The sequence below is a fragment of the Salvelinus alpinus genome, chromosome 16 (genome assembly GCF_045679555.1).
Source record: "Salvelinus alpinus chromosome 16, SLU_Salpinus.1, whole genome shotgun sequence".
In the NCBI taxonomy this organism is placed as follows: Eukaryota; Metazoa; Chordata; class Actinopteri; order Salmoniformes; family Salmonidae; genus Salvelinus; species Salvelinus alpinus.
In genome coordinates, this window is record NC_092101.1 from 11,571,814 (window position 1) to 11,598,321 (window position 26,508).

At 41.7% G+C, this 26,508-nt stretch overlaps 1 protein-coding gene across 1 annotated transcript; it reads right to left on the reverse strand.

Moving 5' to 3' along the window:
- Window positions 1-3,939: 3,939 nt before the first annotated feature.
- Window positions 3,940-17,462, reverse strand: LOC139540800 (hippocampus abundant transcript 1 protein). The gene is made up of 12 exons (XM_071344777.1): window positions 17,143-17,462; window positions 16,362-16,457; window positions 16,173-16,235; window positions 15,959-16,086; window positions 15,736-15,850; window positions 15,272-15,490; window positions 7,911-8,024; window positions 7,513-7,584; window positions 6,340-6,452; window positions 6,137-6,234; window positions 5,689-5,855; window positions 3,940-5,366 (listed from the first exon to the last, which is right to left on the reverse strand). The coding sequence occupies exons 1-12, from the start codon at window positions 17,221-17,223 to the stop codon at window positions 5,160-5,162; spliced, it is 1,473 nt and encodes a 490-aa protein (XP_071200878.1). The 5' UTR covers window positions 17,224-17,462; the 3' UTR covers window positions 3,940-5,159.
- Between the last annotated feature and the right edge of the window lie 9,046 nt (window positions 17,463-26,508).

Sequence of the window (26,508 nt, forward strand, 5' to 3'; positions counted from 1 at the left end):
ACCAGATATGCAGAAGCAACAAGATCAAAGGGCCAGTGTAGGTAGGTGAGTGATGTTTATCCTTGATCATTTGATGGAATATTGAATACCCATAGGTTCAAAAGCCAATAGGCTTAAAGGGATACTTCAGGATTTTGGCAATGAAGACCATTATCTACTTCCCCAGAGTCAGATGATCTTGTAGATACCATTTTTATGTCTGCGTGCAGCTTGAAGGAAGTTGCTAACTAGCGTTAGCGCAATTGCTAACAAGCATTAGGGCAATGACTGGATGTCTATGGTATCCGCTAGCATGCTAGTAGTTTTTTTTAAATCCTCAGCAATCTACACACAATACCCCATAATGACAAAGCGAAAACATGTTAGACATTTTCGAAAATATATTAAAAGAAGAAATACCTTATTTGCATAAGTAAAAATAATTTCAAATTCCTTATATTGAGAAAACCAGATGGCACAATTTTCTTGTCCTTTAAATTAAGGATAGCCAGGGGCGCGCTCCAACACCCCAACATAATTTACAAATGAAGCATTTGTGTTTAGTGAATCCGCCAGATCAGGGAGTAGGGATGACCAAGGATGTTCTCTTGATAAGTGTGCAAATTGGACCATTTTCCTGTCCTGCTAAGCATTCAAAATGTAATTTTGGGTGTCAGGGAAAATGTATGGAGTAAAAAGTACATTATTTTCTTAAGGAATGTAGTGAAGTAAAAGTAAAAGTTGTCAAAAATAGTAAAGTACAGATACCCCCAAAAATTACTTTAAAGTGTTTTTACTTAAGTACTTTACACCACTGGATAGAACAATTTGATGGGCTTATGCCTGTTAAATTATCTGTCTGTACTTGGTCCCCTTTTATTCACTATTTATATAAATAATTTAGGCCAAAATTTGCAAAATGCGCAACTTCACTTTTCTGCTGATGATACTGTTATTTATTGTTGTGTCTCATCGTTGACAAAAGCTATCCAGAACTTGCAAACTGCTTTTTATACGGTACAGTTGAAGTCGGAAGTTTACATACACTTAGGTTGGAGTCATTAAAACTAGTTTTTCAACCACTCCACAAATTTCTTGTTAACAAACTATCGTTTTGGCAAGTCGGTTAGGACATCTACTTTGTGCGTGACACAAGTCATTTTTCCAACAATTCTTTACAGACAGATTATTTCACTTGTAATTCACTGTATCACAATTCCAGTGGGTCAGAAGTTTACATACACTAAGTTGACTGTGCCTTTAAACAACTTGTAAAATTCCAGAAAATTATGTCATGGCTTTAGAAGCTTCTGATAGGCTAATTGACATCATCTGAGTTAATTGGAGTTGTACCTGTGGATTTATTTCAAGGCCTACCTTCAAACTAATATTGAAGCAACATCAAATGGCTTAAGGACAACAAAGTCGGCCTCCCGGGTGGCGCAGTGGTCTAGGGCACTGCATCGCAGTGCTATGCTGCGCCACCAGAGTCTGGGTTCGCGCCCAGGCTCTGTCGCAGCCGGCCGCGACCGGGAGGTCCGTGGGGCGACGCACAATTGGCTTAGCGTCGTCCGGGTTAGGGAGGGTTTGGCCGGTAGGGATATCCTTGTCTCATCGCGCTCCAGCGACTCCTGTGGCGGGCCGGGCGCAGTGCGCGCTAACTGAGGGGGGCGGGTGCACGGTGTTTCCTCCGACACATTGGTGCGGCTGGCTTCCGGGTTGGAGGCGCGCTGTGTTAAGAAGCAGTGCGGCTGGTTGGGTTGTGCTTCGGAGGACGCATGACTTTCGACCTTCGTCTCTCCCGAGCCCGTACGGGAGTTGTAGCGATGAGACAAGATAGTAATTACTAGCGATTGGATACCACGAAAAATTGGGGAGAAAAGGGGATAAAAAAAATAAATAAAAAAAAAGGACAACAAAGTCAAGGTATTGGAGTGGCCATCACAAAGCCCTGACCTCAATCCTATTGAAAATTTGTGGGCAGAACTGAAAAAGCGTGAGTGAGCAAGGAGGCCTACAAACCTGACTCAGTTACACCAGCTCTGTCAGGAGGAATGAGCCAAAATTCACCCAACTTATTGTGGGAAGCTTGAGGAAGGCTACCCGAAACGTTTGACCCACATTAAAAAATTGAAAGGCAATGCTACCAAATACTAATTGAGTGTTTTGTAAACTTCTGACCTACTGGTATTGTGATGAAATAAATAAAAGCTGAAATAAATCATTCTCTCTACTATTATTCTGACATTTCACATTCTTAAAATAAAGTGGTGATCCTAACTGACCTAAAACAGGGAATTTGTACTAGGATTAAATGTCAGGAATTGTGAAAAACAGTTTAAATGTATTTGGCTAAGGTGTATGTAAACTTCCGGCTTCAACTGTACCTTGTGTCAACTGAAGCTTATCCGTAATGCTGACAAAACTAAACTAATTGTGTTTTCTAAAGCAAGAAATAGAACCTTTAACTTATTACTACCCGTCAGGGCAATGAGATTGAAGCTGTAACCTCATATAAGTATCTTGGAATTTTAATTGATGACAGCCTTTCTTTCAATTTGTATATTCAACAATTTACAAAAACTTTGAAGCTGAAGTTGGTATTTTATTTTAGGAATAAGGCCTGTTTTTCATTTGAAGCCAGAAGGGGGCTTGTATCAGCTACATTTATGCCTATACTAGACTATGGTGATATTTTATATATGAATGTTTCCACTCAGTGTTTGAGATCAATTGACACCCTTTACCATGGAGCATTGAGATTTATTTTAAATTGCAAAACCGTTACGCACCACTGCACTTTATATACCAGCGTTGGCTGGCCTTCTCTAGTTAATCGCAGGCTCAGTCACTGGTATACTTTTATTTACAAAGCCATTTGGGGTTTTCTACGATTTTATTTGACATTTTTATTGTTCATAAATGTTGTGGGTACTCTCTTCGTTCGCAGGACTTTATCCTGCTAACTGTTCCAAATGTCACGAACGGAATTTGGCAAAAGGGCTTTTATGTACTCTGCGCCATCAGCTTGGAATGCCTTACAAAATACTTTTAAACTGGAAGAATTTGTTCCGATTGTTTTTAAAACATTGATGAAGGATTTTGAGGCTGATTCCTATACCTGTCAATATTTTTTATTTGCTGTTTTATGTTTTTGTTATTCTCGTGTGAATTCTTTTTTTTTTTTACTAGATTACCTGTAGTTGTTCATGTCTGTCTGTAATTGTGTAATGACTTTGGTGCTGCATATCTTGGCCAGGAATCTCTTGAAAATGAGATTTCAAATCTCAATGAGCCCTTCCTGGTTAAATAAATTGTTTAAAATTCTCAAGCCCTGGTCCAAATGATACTTGAGCCAGTGTGAAAACGTTCTTAATAGTGTTTCCCAAGAAAAGCTGCCATTTGTTTACATTGTGCAACCATTTGAGAAGTTACCCTTTTCAATGGTTAACGTGCTCTTCACCAGCTCATTGAAGTGTTTTGCTGTGTAAAAACTGTACCTATGGGTGTATGAAATAAATCATTGTGTGTGTATATATATATTTTTTTAAAGTTCTGTTTTCCAAAAATGTCAGTGGTCAAGCCTCTGATCAACTGCAATTAAATCTGTTGGTTTGTCGTCTTTAAACAGAAGTTGCATCTTGTGGATCTCCTCAAATAGTTGCATTGCCAAATCAAGCTTAAAGAACTATTTGAAGACAAACTAGAAATATAGCTTGACGTTGAACTTTTTCTTGATGAAATAACTGTCCATCTCACATGTTAATTACAGCCTGCTGCCCAACACAGCAAAGCATGCAAAACTATATCGATAAGTGTGTACCCTATCAGATAGTGTACAATAAAAGGCTGTGGGTGGAACCCTAAAATGGATTGACTACGAGATTCATCATACTGGTATCTCATGTTTAGCTCAATGATCCCTTTACCTAAATTTCCCAACCATAAATCCACCATCCATCAAAATATTCCACTTTATTGAAATGCATGGTTGTATACTTACTGTATATTTACAAGGTCAGTCAACAAATGTAATATTGAAAATAAAAGGCAGCAAAACAATGACAATACATGGAAAAGAAAAAAACTGCATACAGTATTTCAAGAAATTGCTGTTTTACAGAACACCAACTCATAAATAGCTAGAGCAAACTTTCATGATTCAATATGTACTTTTGGTATTTGGTCAAAAAGCAAGTTAAAACGAGAACATATTTTGTTTGTACAAGTGAAAAGTTTTTTTTTTAAAGAAGGCCACGAGATGGATCTACGGATTCCGTAACTATGCAACGTGTTGTCTGACATAGGATGTCCTTCGTGTAAATTAGATATTTTTTTAAAGGCAAACCCTTCTTGTATGATCATTTTCTGTAACTGTACGATCCATACATGTCAGGGACTTGGCCGTGAACATGAACAAATGAGAATTAAAAGACAAAATATCAAGCCAATCTGTCACATTCTGTGATGTCAAAGAGTAAGCAGGGGTTGATACGATATCTCCTTGTGGTCCCGCCAAAAAGTATCCCACCCCAATTGAGGCACCAGTCAGTCTGAAGAAGTGGTAGTAGGAATTCATATAGGCAGCAGTTTGATATAAGCGTCAAAACAAAGGTGCTTTAAAAATTCAGCTGTACCAATTCCAAGTCCATCGCGTCTTCACATTCCGTGGTTAGTTTGTGGATTAAGGCTTTTTTATGCAGAGATCTGGGGAAATTTCAAGTGGATTTCCGATTCAGCCCCGCATTGTCATTTTCTCACACACAGTTCAGTAAAGCTGAAGGCCCAGCTCTAGAGGACTAACCAGTCTTTTTGATGCTTCTTTTTCTTTCTAGGTTGTTTTTATTGTGCAGAGACTCCCTCTTCTGATTGTGGAACACACTGTGTTCAGAAACAGCCCAACAGGTATGTCCCTGAGTTGAGCTTTGCCCTGTCCAATATCATCAAAACAGTTGAAGAAAAACAAAAAGTAAAAGTTTGAGGAAAAACAAAAATGAATAAATATAAGCCATTGCAAATAGTGCCTTTGGATAGAACTTTCTTTAAAAAAACATACTCCTATGTATACATATATAGTGGTAACTCTTAATATAGCTTTTTGATTGTTTACTACACATGAGCTATCTTGCTTTGTGTGGTTTTGAAGAGGGGGGAGTCAGGCCCGAGTAGCCAGGTCTGTGTTACACATTTGTGTCCTGCAGTAGGGGCTCTTTGGCCTCCCCGGGCGGCTGCGGGCTGTGGGGGTGCCCGTGGGGCGAGCTGTGCTTCTTCCAGCTGCCAGGCCGGGGGCCCAGGTGGGGGTGCTCTGGTATGAAGAGGGCCACCAAGAGTGCTAGCAGCACTGAGCATGCTCCGAAGAGAAATGGTGGGCCAGGAATGATGGACGTCTGAGGAGAGGAGGCGGGAATAAAAGGTACAAGAGAATTTGACTAAATTAGGAAAATGCTTAACAAATCAAGGTTGTACAAAGCATATTCAAAAACAGTCACGTAACTAGTTAATGTTAAATAGTGGCCACAAACCTCTAAGATTGCATAGTGCCTAAATAATGATAGCCACTTTAAAGACAGCAATAGAGCCTTGTTGAACTGCTTTTTCACTTTTGAGGAGCTATGCTGGCTGTTGAACTCCACCCAAATTCAAGCCTCGTCGGGTTCAGGCTGCGTATCAAACTAGGAGGAGGAGAAAAGGTTGGGGCTGGGGGCTAACCTGTGGGAGGTGCTGAAGGTGGGGTTGAGTGTGGACCGGAGTGTCCTGGCTGCCATCTGGGGGCGCATCCAGCTCCACGTGGAAGATGTAGAAGATGAAGCCGTAGAGCGCCGGCCCCAGGCCGTTACACAGACCCCGGATCCCCGTCACCATCCCCTGGCCCACCCCTGTGGGATGAGCGCCAAAATGAATTTCATATTAGTTGGATTTTATTAAACTTTTAATTCACAAGGTAAGTTAAAGGGATAGTTCTGCAAAAGTACATATTTATTTCCTTACCTTGAAAAGCGGTCTATGGCTAAGCATTAACTGGTTTCAAGGTAAGGAAAAAAATAAGTCATTTTGATTAACTGCCCCTTTAACAGAACGATTTCTCATTTGCATTTATGACCCGGCCAAAAGACAAATCAAAGAAAGTTGCAAAATAAAGTTATAACTAAGTACAAACCTTGTTGGTCTGGCTCAGCGGTGCGGGAAACCAACGCACTGATTGCTGGGAAAGTGATACTTGACATGGCTGCTACAGCCCCTGCTGCCCACATCATCCTGTAGAGATGAGAGAAAACAGAAAGATAGTTACTTTACAGTGACTATGACTGAACTGAATGATCAGATGCGTTCAATGGTGTGAGTCGCCTTGAAAAAGCTTACCATGGCTCGGAGCCAAACCCATACCAGGCGAGCTGCAGTATCTGGAACCCAAGGCCGAGCAAGATGGTGTTCTTATTCCCGATGGAACGCATGAGTAAACTCAATACTACAGTCTTACAAAGGGAACAAAAAAGGACATAATTAGAAACACTTTATTGGAATGTTCATAGTGCCTATAATGAAAGTTCTTGTTATATGGCCAAACCAAAGGTCGTTATAACATGGCAGAGAATGGAATGACTATATAGATATATACTACATGACCAAAAGTATGTGGACACCTGCTTGTCTAACATCTCATTCCAAAATCATGGGTATTAATATATGATAACAGCCTCCACTCTTCTGGGAAGGCTTTCAACTAGATGTTGGAACATTGCTGCGGGGACTTGCTTCCACTCAGCCACAAGAGCATTAGTGTGGTCGGGCACTGATGTTGGGCGATTAGGCCTGGCTTCGCAGTCGGCGTTCCAATTCATCCCAAAGGTGTTCGATGGAGTTGAGGTCAGGGCTCTGTACAAGCCAGTCAAGTTCTTCCACACCAATCTCAACAAACCATATCTGTATGGACCTCAGTTTGTGCACGGGGGGCATTGTCATGCTGAAACAGCAAAGGGCCTTCACCAAACTGTAGCCACAAAGTTGGAAGCTTGGCATTGCGCATGGTGATCTTAGGCTTGTGTGCGGCTGCTCGGCCATGGAAACCTATTTCATGAAGCCCCCGAAGAACAGTTCTTGTGCTGACGTTGCTTCCAGAGGCAGTTTGGAACTCGGTAGTGAGTGTTGCAATCGAGGAAAGACTATGTTTACGTGCTACAGCACTCGGTGGTACTGTTCTGTGAGCTTGTGAGGCCTACCACTTCGCGGCTGAGCCGTTGTTGCTCCGCGACGTTACAACTTCACAATAACAGCAGCTCTAGCAGGGCAGAAATTTGACGAACTGACTTGTATGACGGTGCCACATTGAATGTCACTGAGTTCTTCAGTAAGGCCATTCTACTGCCAATGTTTGTCTACGGCGATTGCATGGCTGTGTGCTCGATTCTATACACCTGTTGTGGCTGAAATAGCCGAATCTACTAATTTGAAGGGGTGTCCACATACTTTTGTGTGTGTGTGTGTGAGATAGATATATACACAAATATAATGTAATGATAGTTAATGACAACGAACCTGTGCAATGATTGAAAGCAGTCCTAGAACAGCTATGAAAGCTGCAACATTTTCAGGTGAAAATCCCATAATCTGAAAAAAGGGAGAGCGAAAATGTGATCGTATTGCCCGTGAGACAAAATGAGTATGCCTATCATCAAGGAAAGACAATGATTTAGCTATATACAGGCCTAGCTGTGAGCAGCAAAGAACAGGGGTCCAAGCAAAATATGATAACTTGGTTGTATACTTTGAATGAGCTACATAGTCAAACCCCCTCGACAAGTCTACCAAATTATATTCTGACTATGAAGGGGACTTGACCTCAGCTACATTGATAATGGAAATAGGGGAATGGGCTGACATCTGACGCGCATCTCACACGTCTGTTTATATATTTGACAGTATACATAGCCGACCTGTCGTAAGTAGAGGAAGAAGCTGGAGTACTGGCCAGCCTCGGGGAGATAGGACAGGAACACTGTTATACAGATGAGCAGCACAGTGGAATCCTGGCCCACTTTCCTTAGAGACTGGAGACAGAAAGAAAAAGGGTTAGGACGGTAGGTGATAACAAGTGTTAACGATATGATGTGCAAGAAGACCCAACCACTCCTCATGGCGGAAAGAAGGCCTATTGTGAGAACTTGGTCACAACCCAAGAGAGTAAACTAGAGAAGTAGAGTTACAAAACAGCTGTGGTCTGCTTCGGAGAGTCAGACCTAGAATTACACCAACACATAACTACCTACAACAGGGGTTCCCACACACCCCCCATATGGGGCGCCAACGTTTCGTGGCGGTTTGCGGGACCTTCCTTGATTTGGGGGGGGAAATAATTTTTCTACAATTCGCGATTGTTTATACAGATCTAAAACTACGCATAAATCCACGATGCTTTAGGATAGAAACAAGTGGTGAAATGCAAGAGTAAGACGCAATTCTGGTGCACGTGGGAATATCGTTGGTTTGTCTCTATGACATTCATAAGCTGAGCTACGACTTTCTAAAATGCTCGGGAAGTAATCTTATACAATGCGTGACTGTTGCCATCAACTGATCGAATCACTTTCCGGGAAAAAATTATATTATGTATAATTACATTGAAGTTCATATACATTATAATAAACCAATATTTTCCTTATCCATTATTATCATAATTAAATAGCCTACCACATGAGTCTTGTTAAACTACGTAAAATTGCAGGAAATTAGCTTCAAAACAACACTTTTCTAAGGTAATTAAACAATGACAAGCTGGTGTTGTATTTAATATAGGCCACCTTAATGAACAATAATAAATAAATAAGGGGGGGGGGGGGGCTTTTTTTTATGTGAAAAAGGTGGCACTGGGGAACAAAGGTTGGGAACCCCTGACCTACAAACACCCCATACTGTATTGTTATGCTACAATATCAGTGACTAGGGCCTTCAGCGTTATACAGCGTCAATCGTGACGATTGTGTTAAGAGCAAAAAAGAGAGACTTCACTCGGACTCAAAATAAATACTCCTTTAGCCTAAGTTTTGTAGGTCAATTGTGTGATGATGCTTATTTCCCTGGATCGATCATCATAACACACTTACATTTATTAACACAATCTTGATATTATCTTCGCAATGCCTTCAGAAACTATACATACCCCTCGACTTATTCCACATTTTGTTGTGTTACAGTCTGAATTCAAAATTGATTAAATTGATGCAATAACCCACAATGACAAAGTCAAAACATGTTTTTCGAATTTGTAGCAAATTTTGGGAAAATGAAATACAGAAATATCTCATTTACATAATGATTTACACCCCTAAGTCAATACTTTGTAGGAGTACTTTTGGCAGCAATTACAGTCTTTCTGAGTAAGTCTTTAAGAGCTTTCCACACCTGGATTGAGCAACATTTGCCCATTATTCTTTAAAAAATTCTTCAAGCTCTGTCAAATTGGTTGTTGATCATTGCTAGACAACCATTTTAAGGTCTTGCCATAGATTTTCAAGCAGATTTAAGTCATAACTTTAACTCGGCCACCCAGGAACGTTCACTGTCTTCTTGGTAAGCAACTCCAGTGTAGATTTGGCCTTGTGTTTTAGGTTATTGTCCTGCTGAAAGGTGAATTAATCTCCCTGTGTCCGGTGGAAAGCAGACTGAACCAAGTTTTCCTCTAGGATTTTGCCTGTGCTTAGCTCAATTCCGTTTATTTTATAACCTGAAAAACTCCCCAGTCAGTAACGTTTACAAGCATACCTATAACATGATGCAGCCACCACTATGCTTGCAAATATGGAGAGTTGTACTCAGTAATGAGTTGTATTTTCTCCCAAACATAACACTTTCTATTCAGGACAAAAAGTAGATTTCTTTGCCACATTTATTCCCAGTATTACTTCTGTGCATTGTCGAAAACAGGATGCATATTCTGTACAGGCTTCCTTCTTTTCATTCTGTCAATTACGTTAGTATTGTAGAGTAACTACAATGTTGTCTATTCATCCTCAGTTTTCTCCTATCACAGCCATGAAACACTAAGTGTTTTTTTAAGTCACCATTGGCCTCATGGTGAAATCCCTGACGCCTGTATCTTTGAAGTGACTGGGTGTATTGATACTAGAGGTCGACCGATTACGATTTTTCAACGCCGATACCGATTAATCGGCCGATTTAAAAAAATATATATGTATTTGTAATAATGAGAATTACAACAATACTGAATGAACACTTATTTTAACTTAATATAATACATCAATAAAATCAATTTAGCCTCAAATAAATAATGAAACATGTTCAATTTGGTTTAAATAATGCAAAAACAAAGTGTTAGAGAAGAAAGTCAAAGTGCAATATGTGCCATGTAAAAAAGCTAACGTTTAAGTTCCTTGCTCAGAACATGAGAACATATGAAAGCTGGTGGTTCCTTTTAACATGAGTCTTCAATATTCTCAGGTAAGAAGTTTTAGGTTGTAGTTATTATAGGAATTATAGGACTATTTCTCTCTATACAATTTCTATTTCATATACCTTTGACTATTGGATGTTCTTATAGGCACTTTAGTATTGCCAGTGTAACAGTATAGCTTCCGTCCCTCTCCTCACCCCTACCTGGGCTGGAACCAGGAACACATCAACAAAAGCCACCCTCGAAGCAGCGTTACCCATGCAGAGCAAGGGGAACAACCACTCCAAGTCTCAGAGCAAGTGAAGTTTGAAACGCTATTAGCGCGCACTCCGCTAACTAGCTAGCCATTTCACATCGGTTACACCAGCCTAATCTCGGGAGTTGATAGGCTTGAAGTCATAAACAGCTCAATGCTTGAAGCACAGCAAAGAGCTGCTGGCAAAACGCACGAAAGTGCTGTTTGAATGAATGCTTACGAGCCTGCTGGTGCTTATCACCGCTCAGTCAGACTGCTCTATCAAATCATAAACTTAATTACAACATAATAACACACAGAAATACGAGCCTTAGGTCATTAATATGGTCGAATCCGGAAACTATCATCTCGAAAACAAGACGTTTATTCTTTCAGTGAAATACGGAACCGTTCTGTATTTAATCTAACGGGTGGCATCCCTAAGTCTAAATATTCCTGTTACATTGCACAACCTTCAATGTTATGTCATAATTACATAAAATTCTGGGAAATTAGGCAGCCCAAACTGTTGCATATACACTGACTGTGCGTGCAATGAACGCAAGAGAAGTGACACAATTTCACCTGGTTAATATTGCCTGCTAACCTGGATTTCTTTTAGCTAAATATGCAGGTTTAAAAATATATACTTGTGTATTGATTTTAAGAAAGGCATTGATGTTTATGGTTAGGTACACATTGGAGCAACGACAGTCCTTTTTCGCATCGATTATATGCAACGCAGGACACGCTAGATAAACTAGTAATATCATCAACCATGTGTAGTTAACTAGTGATTATGATTGATTGATTGTTTTTTATAAGATAAGTTTAATGCTAGCTAGCAACTTTTTATTTTATTTTTTTAATTTTACCCCCTTTTCTCCCCAATTTTCATGGTATCCAATCGCTAGTAATTACTATCTTGTCTCATCGCTACAACTCCCGTACGGGCTCGGGAGAGACGAAGGTCGAAAGCCATGCGTCCTCCGAAGCACAACCCAACCAAGCCGCACTGCTTCTTAACACAGCGCGCCTCCAACCCGGAAGCCAGCCGCACCAATGTGTCCGAGGAAACACTGTGCACCCGCCCTCCTTGGTTAGGCACAGTGCGCCACAGGAGTCGCTGGAGCGCGATGAGACAAGGATATCCCTACCGGCCAAACCCTGCATTCGCGTAACAGGCAGTTTCCTCGTGGAGTGCAATGTAAATCAGGTGGTTAGAGCGTTGGACTAGTTAACTGTAAGGTTGCAAGATTGAATCCCCGAGCTGACAAGGTAAAAATCTGTCATTCTGCCCCTGAACAAGGCAGTTAACCCACCGTTCCTAGGCCGTCATTGAAAATAAGAATGTGTTCTTAACTGACTTGCCTAGTTAAATAAAGTATAAATAAAGGTGTAATTTTTTACATTTTTTATAATAATAATACAAATGTTTAAAAAATCGGCCAAATCGGAGTCCAGAAATACCGATTTCCGATTGTTATGAAAACTTGAAATCGGCCCTAATTAATCGGCCATTCCGATTAATCGGTCAACCTCTAATTGATACACCATCCAAAGTTTAACAACTTCACCATGCTCAAAGGGATAATCAATGTCTGCTTTTATTTTTTTTATTCATCTACCAATAGGTGCTCTTCTTTGCGAGGCACTTGAAACTCCCCCTGGTCTTTGTGGTTGAATCTGTGTTTGAAATTCACTGCTCGACTGAGGGACCTTACAGATAATTGTATGTGTGGGGTACAGAGATGAGGTAGTCATGTTAAACACTATCATTGCACACAGAGTCCATGCAACTTATCATTTGACTTAAGCACATTTTTACTCCTGAACGCATTTAGGCTCGCCATAACAAAAGGAGTTGAATATTTATTGACTCAAGACATTTCAGCTTTAAAGCTACAATATGTCATTTTTGGGGCGACCCGACCAAATTCACATAGAAATCTGTGTTATAAATCTGTCATTCGTATCGAAAGCAAGTCTAAGAAGCGGTAGATCTACAATGATTATCTACACAATGACTACTTGTTTTGTCACAAACTGAAATTAGACAAACTATTCGAATTTTAGCAACCAGGAAATGGTGGAGCAAGTTCTACATATTGCATCTTTACATTTTTGTAAAAATGTAAAAAAACATAATTCCACTTTGACAGTAACCCCAAAAAATCTCAATTGAATCCATTTTAAATTCAGGCTGTAATAAGAAAATATGGAAAAAGTCAAGGGGTGTGAATACTTTCTGAAGACACTAAGTACCCTGCAATCATCATTGCTTTTTCATGTGATGTTGACGTATTTCAGCGACACGTCAGCCTTCGCCCCTCAACATTGCCTGAGGCAGACCTGTTTCGTTGTGCCATGAGTAGCTGCTGTACATTGTGGCATGTAGCTTTAACTGTTGTTGTACAGCAATATAGAGGATTATGAAAGGTTAATTGTTCCCCTATTTGGCCTCTGTCTAACAGCCTGTTGAACTCCCTCCCCCTTTTACACACACCACCGTAGCCCCTTCAAACAACCCGCCTTAGGGGAAGTTCAGATTTGGCTGACAAAGACCACATCCTGGTCTAAACGCGCCATGAATGTTTGTTCCTTATCCTGGGTAAATCCAATTGTGTTGATCAAATATTATTTTTTGTGTACTATTCCTGCACTGTTTTGGGCACCTTTGGTTCCAATGCGCAATTAGAGCCACCACCACTCGCTGAAAGCCTACTATAGAGGTGGTCTCTCCTATCATTGCTATGCAGACGACACACAATTCATCTTCTCCTTTCCCCCTTCTGATAACCAGGTGGCGAATCGCATCTCTGCATGTCTGGCAGACATATCAGTGTGGATGACGGATCACCACCTCAAGCTGAACCTCGGCAAGACGGAGCTGCTCTTCCTCCCCGGGAAGGACTGCCCGTTCCATGATCTCGCCATCACGGTTGACAACTCCATTGTGTCCTCCTCCCAGAGTGCTAAGAACCTTGGCGTGATCCTGGACAACACCCTGTCGTTCTCAACTAACATCAAGGCGGTGACCCGTTCCTGTAGGTTCATGCTCTACAACATTCGCAGAGTACGACCCTGCCTCACACAGGAAGCGGCGCAGGTCCTAATCCAGGCACTTGTCATCTCCCGTCTGGATTACTGCAACTCGCTGTTGGCTGGGCTCCCTGCCTGTGCCATTAAACCCCTACAACTCATCCAGAACGCCGCAGCCCGTCTGGTGTTCAACCTTCCCAAGTTCTCTCACGTCACCCCGCTCCTCCGCTCTCTCCACTGGCTTCCAGTTGAAGCTCGCATCCGCTACAAGACCATGGTGCTTGCCTACGGAGCTGTGAGGGGAACGGCACCTCCGTACCTTCAGGCTCTGATCAGGCCCTACACCCAAACAAGGGCACTGCGTTCATCCACCTCTGGCCTGCTCGCCTCCCTACCTCTGAGGAAGTACAGTTCCCGCTCAGCCCAGTCAAAACTGTTCGCTGCTCTGGCACCCCAATGGTGGAACAAACTCCCTCACGACGCCAGGTCAGCGGAGTCAATCACCACCTTCCGGAGACACCTGAAACCCCACCTCTTTAAGGAATACCTAGGATAGGATAAAGTAATCCTTCTAACCCCCCCCCCCCCTTAAAAGAGTTAGATGCACTATTGTAAAGTGGTTGTTCCACTGGATATCATAAGGTGAATGCACCAATTTGTAAGTCGCTCTGGATAAGAGCGTCTGCTAAATGACTTAAATGTAAATGTAAATAGAGGAATTATGAAAACAGTGTGCATAAATTAAAGACGAGGTAACACTAACATGGCCTGTACCAAACAAGTTGGTCCAAATACATGAATCGTTACATTTACAACTAACCACATGAGAACTTGTCAAGTTTCTCTACCCAAATGCATACGACATCTCATGTGGTCTTGTTCTTCTATGAACTCGAATGAAAACAGTAGCCTAAGGGATAGAGCTATTGTAGGGAAATGGGAAGACTGAAGAGGACCACTTGTAACACGAGTAGCTAGTTGAAAGTGTCAACAAAAAAACAGATGCTATAATGTTTCCCCAAGGGGAACCATGGGCGTCAGTCAGGGGGGGCGAGGGGGAGGGTGAGGTCTTGCAGCACAGCCATTCTCACCACATTCTATTCCTAAGCCCTCTTTCAATCATAAACAATACCTGCCTCCACCCCCCGCCACCAATTACGTTGATACCATTGTCCCTTCCAGCATTTGAAAACAGACACACGTTACCCCTATAACCTTTTGGATTTCTAAATGACCCCAACAGCAGCAGTCAGGAGGACTATGATGCAACAGAAATTAAAAATGTCCATATTCCGCCTCGGTCTCACCAAATTTCTAGCTGCTACCACTGATCATAGTGCCAAAGTGAAGCACACATTTTCAAGAGGTTTGAGAATGTTTCCCTAACAAGCCAATATATTTGTATATTGGTAGACTAACCCTTCACTTCTTGAATTCAAATGTAATTTGCCATACAGCTTAGCCTACACTAAGCCTGCACTCTGAAGAGAAGGTAACTGCATCTCATCTGCCTAATCCAAATCATTTTGCGTTCTGAAAGCACACTAATAATGGCTACACAAAATAATAACACCAACTGACTGAGTCTTTAGAGGTGAACAGGTACTCACAGCAAAGGGGTCGGCTTGTTCCCAGGAGATGGGAGCCCCCCAGGACGCTGGCCTCATCTTCTCAGGCAGAGACTCGGGCACGGCCACCAGGATAAAGCAGATGTCCAGCATAGCGATGGCCGAGGCCAGCACCACCACCAGGCCGTCCCCGTACACACGGCCCAAGTAGGCGCCAATGGCCGGGCTCGTCACCAAGCTAGCAGCAAAGGTGGCCGACACCTAACGAACAAGAGTAGACAAGGTTTACTACTGCCAAGCTCTGCTACTACCACTCTTTGAATGAAATTGTGGTTCCACTTAGTTTTTTTCGCGCATAATTTCTGCTTTGTTTAAGTGGGACAAATCTGCAAATAGGTTCTGAATGATGTACTATTTTAGCACTGAACCACAAATCCCTGAATCAAAAAAAGGTGTTATGGTAAACAAGATTAGAAGAAACTGTGTAGGTAATGTTCGATACACACCAGTCCATAGGCCATGCTGCGCTCATGCTCCTGCGTGATGTCAGCCACATAGGCAAAGACCACAGAGAATGTAACAGCGAACACACCGGACACCGAGATAACTGCAAAGTACCACCTGAAACCCGAGGCAGGATATGGCACTCAGTTAATAATACACTTGTTTCAGCTTTTAAAATGGTGATCTCAGTAACTATGAACTCGCTCTGGTTGGGAGCCATCGTACCACGGGCTTATCTTCATCAGTGGAATGGGAGCGCAGGTGAAGAAAACGGTGAGCAGGAGAAAAGACTTCCGGCCCCACACATCAGACAGGGCACCAATCAGCGGAGCACTCAGGAAAGACAGTAGGCCCTGTAATACAACAAGACCAACCCACAAAATTTGTAACAGAATTGAAAGATAACTGTTCAAAATAATAGCACGTTCAAACACCATACCTTTACCCCCTGGATCAAGCCATTCATCAGAAACGTATGCTTCGGGAACGTCTCATGTAGGACCTGGATTGGAAGGGGACAGGGACAGAGAGTGGAGACTGTTAATTGGAGAAGGTCTTCAACATAGTTTCATCAGCAGCCAACAAATCATACTGTATTAAATAATAGGTCATAAACAAGACAACATACCACCAAAGTGGGTGCTGTAAGCAGGCCCCAGGCAAAAAATTCCAAAAATATGACAATTACAGCATGGTACACGCTGGGAGCTCCGAAACCTTGTGCCTGGTGAACAGAGTGGAATTACTATGTAAGTATGTCAACAAGAAACAAGTAATACTCAACTGTCTTACTTTCAAATAAGATATATTAAAAAGGTCAACTCAGCAATAAGTCACCATAACACAGTGGGGCATCTTCCTGCTTACACAGAATTCATAATTGACACTAGAGCCAGTAGCGGTGTTGCAGTCTTCGCAAATTTCACTTTAGTTGTTGTTGATTTCAGTAAGTAGGAATTTAGCTACCTACCATATTACTGAATAACTATCATCGAACTAACATCATCGAACTAAACAAACAGTTAGCTAGAAAGCTTGCCCATAGTTATGGAACTCTATTAGCCTAGACACATTTTTAACAATAGTGTTTAAAGTTACTTCACTAGCTAGTCAGCTAGCTAATACTTGTCCATCTCAGATGGCATCTAGCTAAATTACTGTCAAAGATACTGATATGCTAGCTAACTTAGCTAGCTAGTGCCACACATCTGGTGCTAGCCAGCCAACTAGCTAACGTTAGCTATGTTGTTTTTGAGAGGACTATGAAGAGGCATATGATGAACTTCCCGGACGCTAGCAAGCAGGAGCTAGCTAGCTCGCGAAATGTGACATATTGTAGACATACCACATGCTGCTAGTTAATCTCAAGAAATACGATGGCAAATACTGTCATTTAGGTGGAAACTCACCGTTCCTCCATCCTTGATAATAATTTTTTTCGCCAGCAGGAGACTGCGATTCGCCCGTTTCTTCTTTTTGCTCTGTGTCATATTACCATTCTAGTTCTTCGTTTAATAAGAATCTATTTATTAAGGAATTTCAGAAAATAAACTATTTAAATCAGATTGTGGGAAAAGAAACTGAAATACCTTAGAATAAATCTATTTTTCAAACTAAAAGGGTTGTTTCGTCCCATTCACTCAACCACCGCCATCTTTGCAAAAACATTGTTAAAACGTAATGACGTCACATCATACGATATTCTTTCTGACATCCGTGTACCTGCGAGGACGGGTACTGGTATGACTTATTTTTGAACAGTTACTACATCTCAGTATACGTTTAATTAGAGAATAGTAGAAAAATCTGCGGACCATGTCTGCATTACATTTCTACTTTACTCTCATGTATTAAGCACTACAGTATTCCCCCTCACTCTAGAACCGTGCACGAACAAAGACCCAATAGGTGTAACAGGATCTTACTGAAATCATCAAATCAAATGTATTTATAAAGCCCTTCTTACATCAGCTGATGTCACAAAGTGCTGTACAGAAACCCAGCCTAAAACCCCAAACAGCAAGCAATGCAGGTGTAGAAGCACGGTGGCTAGGAAAAACTCCCTAGAAAGGCCAAAACCTAGGAAGAAACCTAGAGAGGAACCAGGCTATGAGGGGTGGCCAGTCCTCCTCTGGCTGTGCCGTGTGGAGATTATAACAGAACATGGCCAAGATGTTCAAATGTTCATAAATGACCAGCATGGTCAAATAATAATAATCACAGTAGTTGTCGAGGGTGCAACAAGTCAGCACCTCAGGAGTAAATGTCAGTTGGCTTTTCATAGTCGATCATTAAGAGTATCTCTACCGCTCCTGCTGTCTCTAGAGAGTTGAAAACAGCAGGTCCGGGACAGGTAGCACGACTGGTGAACAGGTCAGGGTTCCATAGCCGCAGGCAGAACAGTTGAAACTGGAGCAGCAGCACGGCCAGGTGGACTTGGGACAACAAGGAGTCATCATGCCAGGTAGTCCTGAGGCATGGTCCTAGGATGATATTATATTAGGATGATCATCTCGTCATTACATACAGATCTCTGGTGTAAATGGGAAGGTGCACACAGCACAGAAAGAGACGAGACCAAAAAGACAACATGAGAACAAGAACAAAGAGAGAAGAGAGAATTAGAGAGAGCATACTTAAATTCACACAGGACACCGGATAAGACAGGAGAAGTCTTATCCCTAGCCCCCCGACACATAAACTACTGCAGCATAAATACTGGAGGCTGAGACAGGAGGGGTCAGGAGACACTGTGGCCCCATCCGATGATATCCCCGGACAGGGCCAAACAGGCAGGATATAACCCCACCCACTTTTCCAAAGCACAGCCCCCACACCACTAGAGGGATATCTTCAACCACCAACTTACCATCCTGAGACAAGGCCGAGTATAGCCCACAAAGATCTCCGCCACGGCACAACCCAAGGGGGGGCGCCAACCCTGAATGCCCTGAATGCATCCTATACTACATCCTATCCTAGTATCTAGCTGCAGCTCTGGAGTCGAGCCTCCTGTCCCTAAAACCCGCCTATCAAATCAAATTTGATTGGTCACATACACATATTTAGCCGATGTTATTGCGGGTGTAGCGAAATGCTTATTGTTCCTAGCTCCAACAGTGCAGTAGTATCTGTCACTAAACATATTATTCTGTACGTAAATCCGTGCCACTCCATTTAGTATGATATGCTACCTTACGTTAGGTTACATTACATTAGGCTATTGATGGAATAGCTGTCGTACAATATAATACAAATTGTAGGACGTATAGTATCCAACGTCTTGATTGCACCAGTATGCTTTGGCCCATTTATAATATATTAAGTTTGCCTGCTTTAGTATGATATGATACCTTACGTTAGATTACATTGGGCTACCAATTGAGCTGCGGTCATACAATTAAATACGAATTGTAGGATGTACAGTATCCTACATCTAGATTTCACACATACAAAATACTTAGAACAAATTGAATAAATCAATGCATGATGTGCATACTAGTTACACGACAATCAAGAGCCATTTCTGCCTCGAGTGATAGGACAGAATCCATCGTAGGATACAACAAGTGACACAAATGACGTACTGTGGCTCTGACCTAATAAGTCAATAGTTGTGTTTGGGTTATATTTGAACAGGATGTATACCGTACCTGAGAGCAATCACAACTATGCATGCTGATAAGACTGAATAGGCCATTTAAAATTATTCAGCACAAACAAAAATGTGATATACAAAGTTTACTGTGTATGAAAAATGTAAGGGTTGTAGCATTAACAAAATTCAGAAAGATAAGCAGGTTATCGTCACGTTCACATGTACAGTGAAATGCCTTTCTTGCTTGCGCAATCCCAACAATGCAGTGATCAATATCAGAAGTACTATAAAAATAAATAAAAAAGTCAAGTAGAACAAAAACACACGAGAAAGTAAGTAAGCTATATACAGGGTCAGTTGCAGGGTCAGTGCCAATACCCATATTTACAATGTGCAGGGATACTGGAGTGGGAGGGTTAGATATGTATAGGGCTAAGGTGACTAGGCATCAGGATATATGATAAACAGAGTAGGGATCTACAGGGAGGGATCTATAGGGGGGTGTAAATGGGATGGGGGGCTGTCATCCAATGGGATTGGGGTCATCTCTTGACGAAACTATTGATATATCGCTGGGAATAAAAAAATAAAATTACATTGTTATTAAGTTGGAAAATTAAAAGTACTGTCTAAAAACCATGGATAATGCTCCCTTGATCAGGCATTTAGATTGCTGGCCTGAGCCTCCTAAAACATTGGCATGGGGCGGCCTGATGCATGCTACTACTTTTGAGCTGGAAAATAATGTTCCAATTGAAGGCTGCCATTATCAATAAATCAACAATAAAAAAAAGTCTTACCCGTGAAATGTGCTAGTATCACAGAGTTTTCACACAAGTTATTTAAATCCTCTTTGCTAGTATCGTCATTGGTTATGAGCCCAAAAATAATGAAATGACAAAAGGTAGCTAAGTGGGGACAAGTTTTGGCCAACATAACGTACTGTATAATGCTAAATGGAGTGACACAGATTTACGTACAGAATAATACGTTTAGTGACAGGCAGGTTTTAGTGACAGGCGGCTTACCTCCGAGACTGCAGGTGGATGCATCTCAAGGCATCTGATGATCCAGCAATCCAGAAACGAGAGATGTACCACCTATCCCAAAAGCCCAGGCCTCTGACAGATGCAGTATTAAAAAAATGTCTGATTGCATTAAAACAGAGCCGTTTTGTCCTGGCATGTGGAAAAGGCAGCAAGTAACTGTTTCAGTGACCTGCCAATGCACTTCAGCCTGAGCTGCGTTCAGTATGAAAAAACAGTGTTTAAACTTCAATTACACAGAATCGGTGCTGTTCTGAACGACCAGTTAAAAAACAGAGAGGGGTTGGGGAGCACTGTTAGTATGGCTGCTGCCCTTTAAATGGGAGATTCTCAATTGGTATGCTCAACTTCATCTTCCGTTCTCTCCTCGCCTCCTATTGAAAGAGGTCAAAGGTAACCGGGGAAGGGAGGAAATGTGGAAACAAATGTATGAAATGAGACTAACTCATGCAAATTACATTTACAGGGGTGGAATCCCAAATTAAATGTGTAAAGTTGTAAAAAGACATTTAGATAGTTGTGACATTTATATATAAAAGGATAAGTAGCATAATGTTTTTAAATATGTGTATGCTTTTCTCCTCTGAGTAAACAACAGTTGATTCAAAGGGGGTGTGGCGTATCTCAAAACTCTTCCACGAAGGACGCAGGTAGGATACTCTTGTGATTCCTCGGTGGGAGAAGGCTATTGAGGAGGCTGGGACACTCCTTTATTCACCTACTAACTCATTGACACTTATCAGAGATACTGTATATAATGATGAGATTATATGAAGGCCATACAGAACATCTACTCGAAAGGGTGCCTGGGAAGGCACGCAGCATCATCAAGGACCCCACACACCCCAGCCACGAGTTGTTCTCTACCTTACCGTCGGTTAGACGTATCGGAGCATGAGGTCTGATACCAACAGGCTCAGAGACAGTTTCTATCTACAATCCATCGGACTGCTGAACACTTGAACTGGACTGACCACCTGCTCTGATTCACCACACCTTAGCACACATGCACTCACTCATGTCCATACCCACACAGACATAGACACACACACATATACACTGAGTGTACAAAATAAATGCTCTTTCCATGACATAAACTGACCAGGTGAATGCTATGATCCCTTATTGATGTCACCTGTTAAATCCACTCCATTCAGTTAAGATGAATGGGAGGAGACAGGTGAAAGAAGGATTTTTAAGCCTTGAGACAATTGGGGCCTCAGATCCTTAAAAAGTTCTACAACCATTGCAATCATCTTGACTGTCTGCATCACCGCTTGCTAAGGCAACTGCTTGGCATCTGACCACAAGCCGCTACAGAGATCAGTGCATATGGCCCAGTATATCGCTGGGCTGAGCTCCCTGCCATCCAGGACCTCTATATCAGGTGGTGTCAGTGGAAGACACTAAATATTGTCGAAGACGGCAGCCACCCAGCCAGACTGTTCCATCTGATACCGCACAGCAAGCGGTACAAATGCACCAAGCCTAAGCCATAAGATTTCTAAACAAGATTGCTAAGTAGCTAATCAAATGGCTACCCGGACTATATACATTGACCCTTTTTTGCTGCTGCTACCGTCTATTATCTATTATGTTGCCTAGTCACTTTATCCCTACCCAATATATACAGTACATAGTTACCTCAATTACCTCGTACCCCTGCACATTGACTCCCTATATATAGCCATGTTATTTTCTACTCCCTATGTATAGCCGTGTTATTTTTACTTGTTATTTATATTCATTTTTCACTGTGAATTTAATCATCGTGTCAACTATTTCTATGTTTTATTTCTATATCTTTAACTCTGTATTGTTGGAAAATCACCCATAAGTAAGCGTTTCACTCTTAGTCTATACGGCTTGTCTTGTCTTTTTATTCCGTTAGGGAACACCTACTTGTACTCCTTCTAAACAATGCAATTTTTTATAAACTTTGGCAAAGGTTCAAGTCTACCCCAAAATGTGTCCACTCTGTTCATAACAGATTCAAGATTTGGGAAAAGTTGTATTGAGATCAAATGTTTCATTGATTAGAAAATGTGCAAAGTCTGTTCCAAAATCCATCTCGCTCTAACTTCTCCAACTGCTGGCAACTAGGCTTCCACTCATCACCATATTTGGTGTCTTGTTGTTTGGAGCCAAATGGTGTCTGTATGCTAGCTTGCATACTCTCGCTAGCGTTAGCGCTAGCATTAAGGCATTACAATTTAGCATGATTATTAGCGATTAGTTTTTTTCTGTGGTGCTACTAGGCTATTTTCTGTTGTAGATCACTCATGCTTATTGTGTTTTATACTGTGTAGATACACTACATATACACAAAAGTAGGTGGACAACCTTTCAAATTTGTGGATTTGGCTATTTCAGCCACACACGTTGCAGACAGGTGTATAAAATTGAGCACACAGCAATGCAATCTCCAAAGACAAACATTAGCCTTACTGAAGAGCTCAGTGACTTTCAAGAGGGCCACCTTTCAATAGGATGCCACCTTTCCAACAAGTCAATTTGTCAAATTTCTGTAAGTGCTGATATTGTGAAGTGGAAACGTCTAGGAGCAACAACGGCTCAGCCGCAAAGTAGTAGGCCGCCACACAAGCTCACAAAACATGACTGGCGAGTGCTGTAGCACGTAAAAATTGTCTGTCCTCGGTTGCAACACTCACTACCGAGTTCCAAACAACCTCTGGAAGCAACGTCAGCACAATAACCGTTCTTCAGGAGCTTCATGAAATGGGTTTCCATGGCCGAACAGCCGCACACAAGCCTTAGATCACCATGTGCAATGCCACGCGTTGGCTGGAGTAGTGTAAAGCTCGCTGTCTTTGGACTCTGCAGTGGAAATGCGTTCTCTGGCGTGACGAATCACGCTTCACCATCTGGCAGTCTGACGGACTAATTTTGTTTTCATGGATGCCAGGAGAACGCTACCTGCCCCAATGCATAGGGACAACTGTGAAGTTTGGTGGAGGAGGAATAATGGTCTTGGGCTGTTTTTCATGGTTCATGCTAGGCCCCTTAGTTCCAATGAAGGGAAATCTTAATACAATGACATTCTAGACGATTCTGTGCTTCCAACTTTGTGGCAACAGTTTGGGGAAGGCCCTTTGCTGTTTCAGCATGACAATGCCCACGTGCACAAAGCGAGGTCCATACAGAAATGGTTTGTAAAGATTGGTTTTGAAGAACTTGACAGGCCTGCACAGAACCCTGACCTCAACCCCATCGACAGCTTTGGGTTGAATTGGAACACCGACTGCGAACCAAGCCTAATCGCCCAACATCAGTGCCGACCCCACTAATGCTCTTGTGGATGAATGGAAGCAAGTCCCCGCAGCAATGTTCCAACATCTAGTGGAAAGCCTTCCCAGAAGAGTGGAGGCTATTATAGCAGCAAAGGGGGGACCAACTCCATATTAATGCCTATGATTTTGGAATGAGATGATCGACGAGCAGGTGTCCACATACTTTTGGTCATGTAGTGTAAATTCATTAGCCCCTAATCTATGGATTTCATATGACTTGGAATACAGATATGCATCTGTTGGTCACAGATACCTTTAAAAAATGTAGGGGAGTGGATCAGAAAACCAGTCGGTATCTGTTGTGACCACCATTTGCCTCATGCAGCGCGACACATCTCCTTCGCATAGAGTTGATCAAGCTGTTGATTGTGGCCTGTGGAATGGTGTCCTACTCCTCTTCAATGGCTGTGCGAAGTTGCTGGATATTGGTGGGAACTGTAACACTCTGTCTTACATGTCGATCCAGAGCATACCCAAACATGCTCAATGGGTGACATGTCTGGTGAGTATACAGGCCATAGAAGAACTGGGACATTTTCAGCTTCCAGGAATTGTGTACAGATCCTTGCAACATGGGGCCATGCATTATATGTCTGAAACACGAGTTGATGGCGGCGGATGAATGGCACGACAATGAGCTTCAAGATCTTGTCACAGTATCTCTGTGCAAACAAATTGCCATCAATAAAATGCAATTGTGTTCGTTTTCCGTAGCTTACGGTCGTTGTCTGTAGCTTAACACCACCGCCACCATGGAGCACCCTGTTCACAAGTTTCGAATCCCGAGCTGACAAGGTACAAATCTGTAGTTCTGCCCCTGAACAAGGCAGTTAACCCACTGTTCCCCCTTAGAACCGTCATTGAAAATAAGAATTTGTTCTTAACTGACTTGCCTAGTTAAATAAAGGTAAAAATAAATAAATATGAGCTTTCTAAATGGTTCATCCATCATGGATGAAAATACCCTCAAATTAAAGCTGACAGTCTGCACTTTAAACTCAGTCGTTGTATCATTTCAAATCCAAAGTCCAAATCCAAAATCCAAAAATTTCTGTAGCTCCAATTGGCGGGAGATTTTCTAAAATCCATGTAAAGAAAACATGTGCCTTTTCCCACCAGTGGTGTGTTTCCACCTAACTGTCTTGTCGCAGATAAAAATCAGCACGTGACTTCGTAGTCCTGAAAATGTACCTTTTCATGTACTGAATACAAATCTAAAATTCCATCGCATTTTCAACTTTACCTATAGTTTTGTCATAAAACTGTTGCGCTAAATAGCAAATGTGCCTACTCTGGTCTTGGCATGTGCACTCTAGCCAACAGATCGCAGAGATGGTGCAGATAGGCTAGTCTACACGATGAGATTATTATAGATAAGAATATGTGTATTTGTCAAACTGCATTCAAGCATCGATCATCATGTCACCAGAATAAGACCCTTGAATAGGAGCATCAATATCACCTTGCACTTTCACCACCCTGTGAAGTTCATCATCATTTATTTAATCTGTAGCCTAATGAACGGCATGGTTCCCCGAGTCTGTAGTGGGAGGATCACACATCATGTCTTCGAGTGACTCCAAGTTTACTTTGATATGATGGTTGTTATATCAATATTTGCGCATAAAGGCGTTTCCACCGCCATTTCTGACTTAATTTTACCTACACAACAAGATTCCACCATGTTAAAGTGATCTGTCTGCATTTATACAATTGTATTGAAACTTCCTGTTTCCATCACAGGGGCTGTAGGTAGCCTAGTGGTTAGAGTGTAACCGAAAGGTTACAAAATTGAATCCTGAGCTGACAAGGTACAAATCTGTCGTTCTGCCCCTGAACAAGGCAGTTAACCCACTGTTCCCCGGTAGGCCGTCATTGAAAATAAGAATTTGTTCTTATCTGATTTGCCTAGTTAAATAAAGGTTAAAAAACAGCTGTCATGGTTGTTTTTTAAACTGTATGACTTTACTCACCTAAAAACTGTGTATGGAAGCGTGGTTAGTGTCCCAATACTTTTGGAGCTGGTGGTTGAGAGCGGTTGTATGAAACCAATCTGTGCAATCTGTGCATAAAGTAAAGCTCTCAACCATGCCAGCCCGCTCTTAATTTCTATTCAGTTCAACTAACCATCAAGTTAGATTCACAGCTCTCCGTCAGATACATTTTCGGTATGTTCAGGTCAATTACCAGTATAAATTGCTTTAAAAAGGAAACACTGTTACATTTGAAACTTTGTTTGACAAGTTATTCTGAATAGTCATGACATTACCTTTCAAATTATATATAATATAACCAACTTTGAAAGCACCAGCTACAACTAGTGGCTCCCGAGTGGCGCAGTGGTCTAAGGCACTGCATCTCAGGGCTAGAGGTGTCACTAGAGATCCTGGTTCAGTTCCAGGCTGTATAACAACCAGCTGTGATAGGGAGTCCCATAGGACGGTGCACAATTGGTATGTGTTGTTAGGGTTTGGCCGTCATTGTAAATAAGAATGTGTTCTTAACTGACTTACCTAGTTAAGTAAACAACTGTTAATCACCCATATTGACATTAGAATGTTGGAAGCTTAGTGATAGAATTCCATGTTGTGGGGTAGATATATTTTTGGATTGTAACTTTGGTGATAGAAGCACTAATTTTTAAAGCAATTTATACTGCATTGCTGTTTGGGGTTTTAGGCTGGGTCTCTGTACAGCACAGCACTTTGTGACATCAGCTGATGTAAGAAGGGCTTTATAAATACATTTGATTGTACACACACAGCTAGAACAGGTTTTTAAAACGATTTGTAGCTGGGCAAATGGAATGTCCAAGTGAGC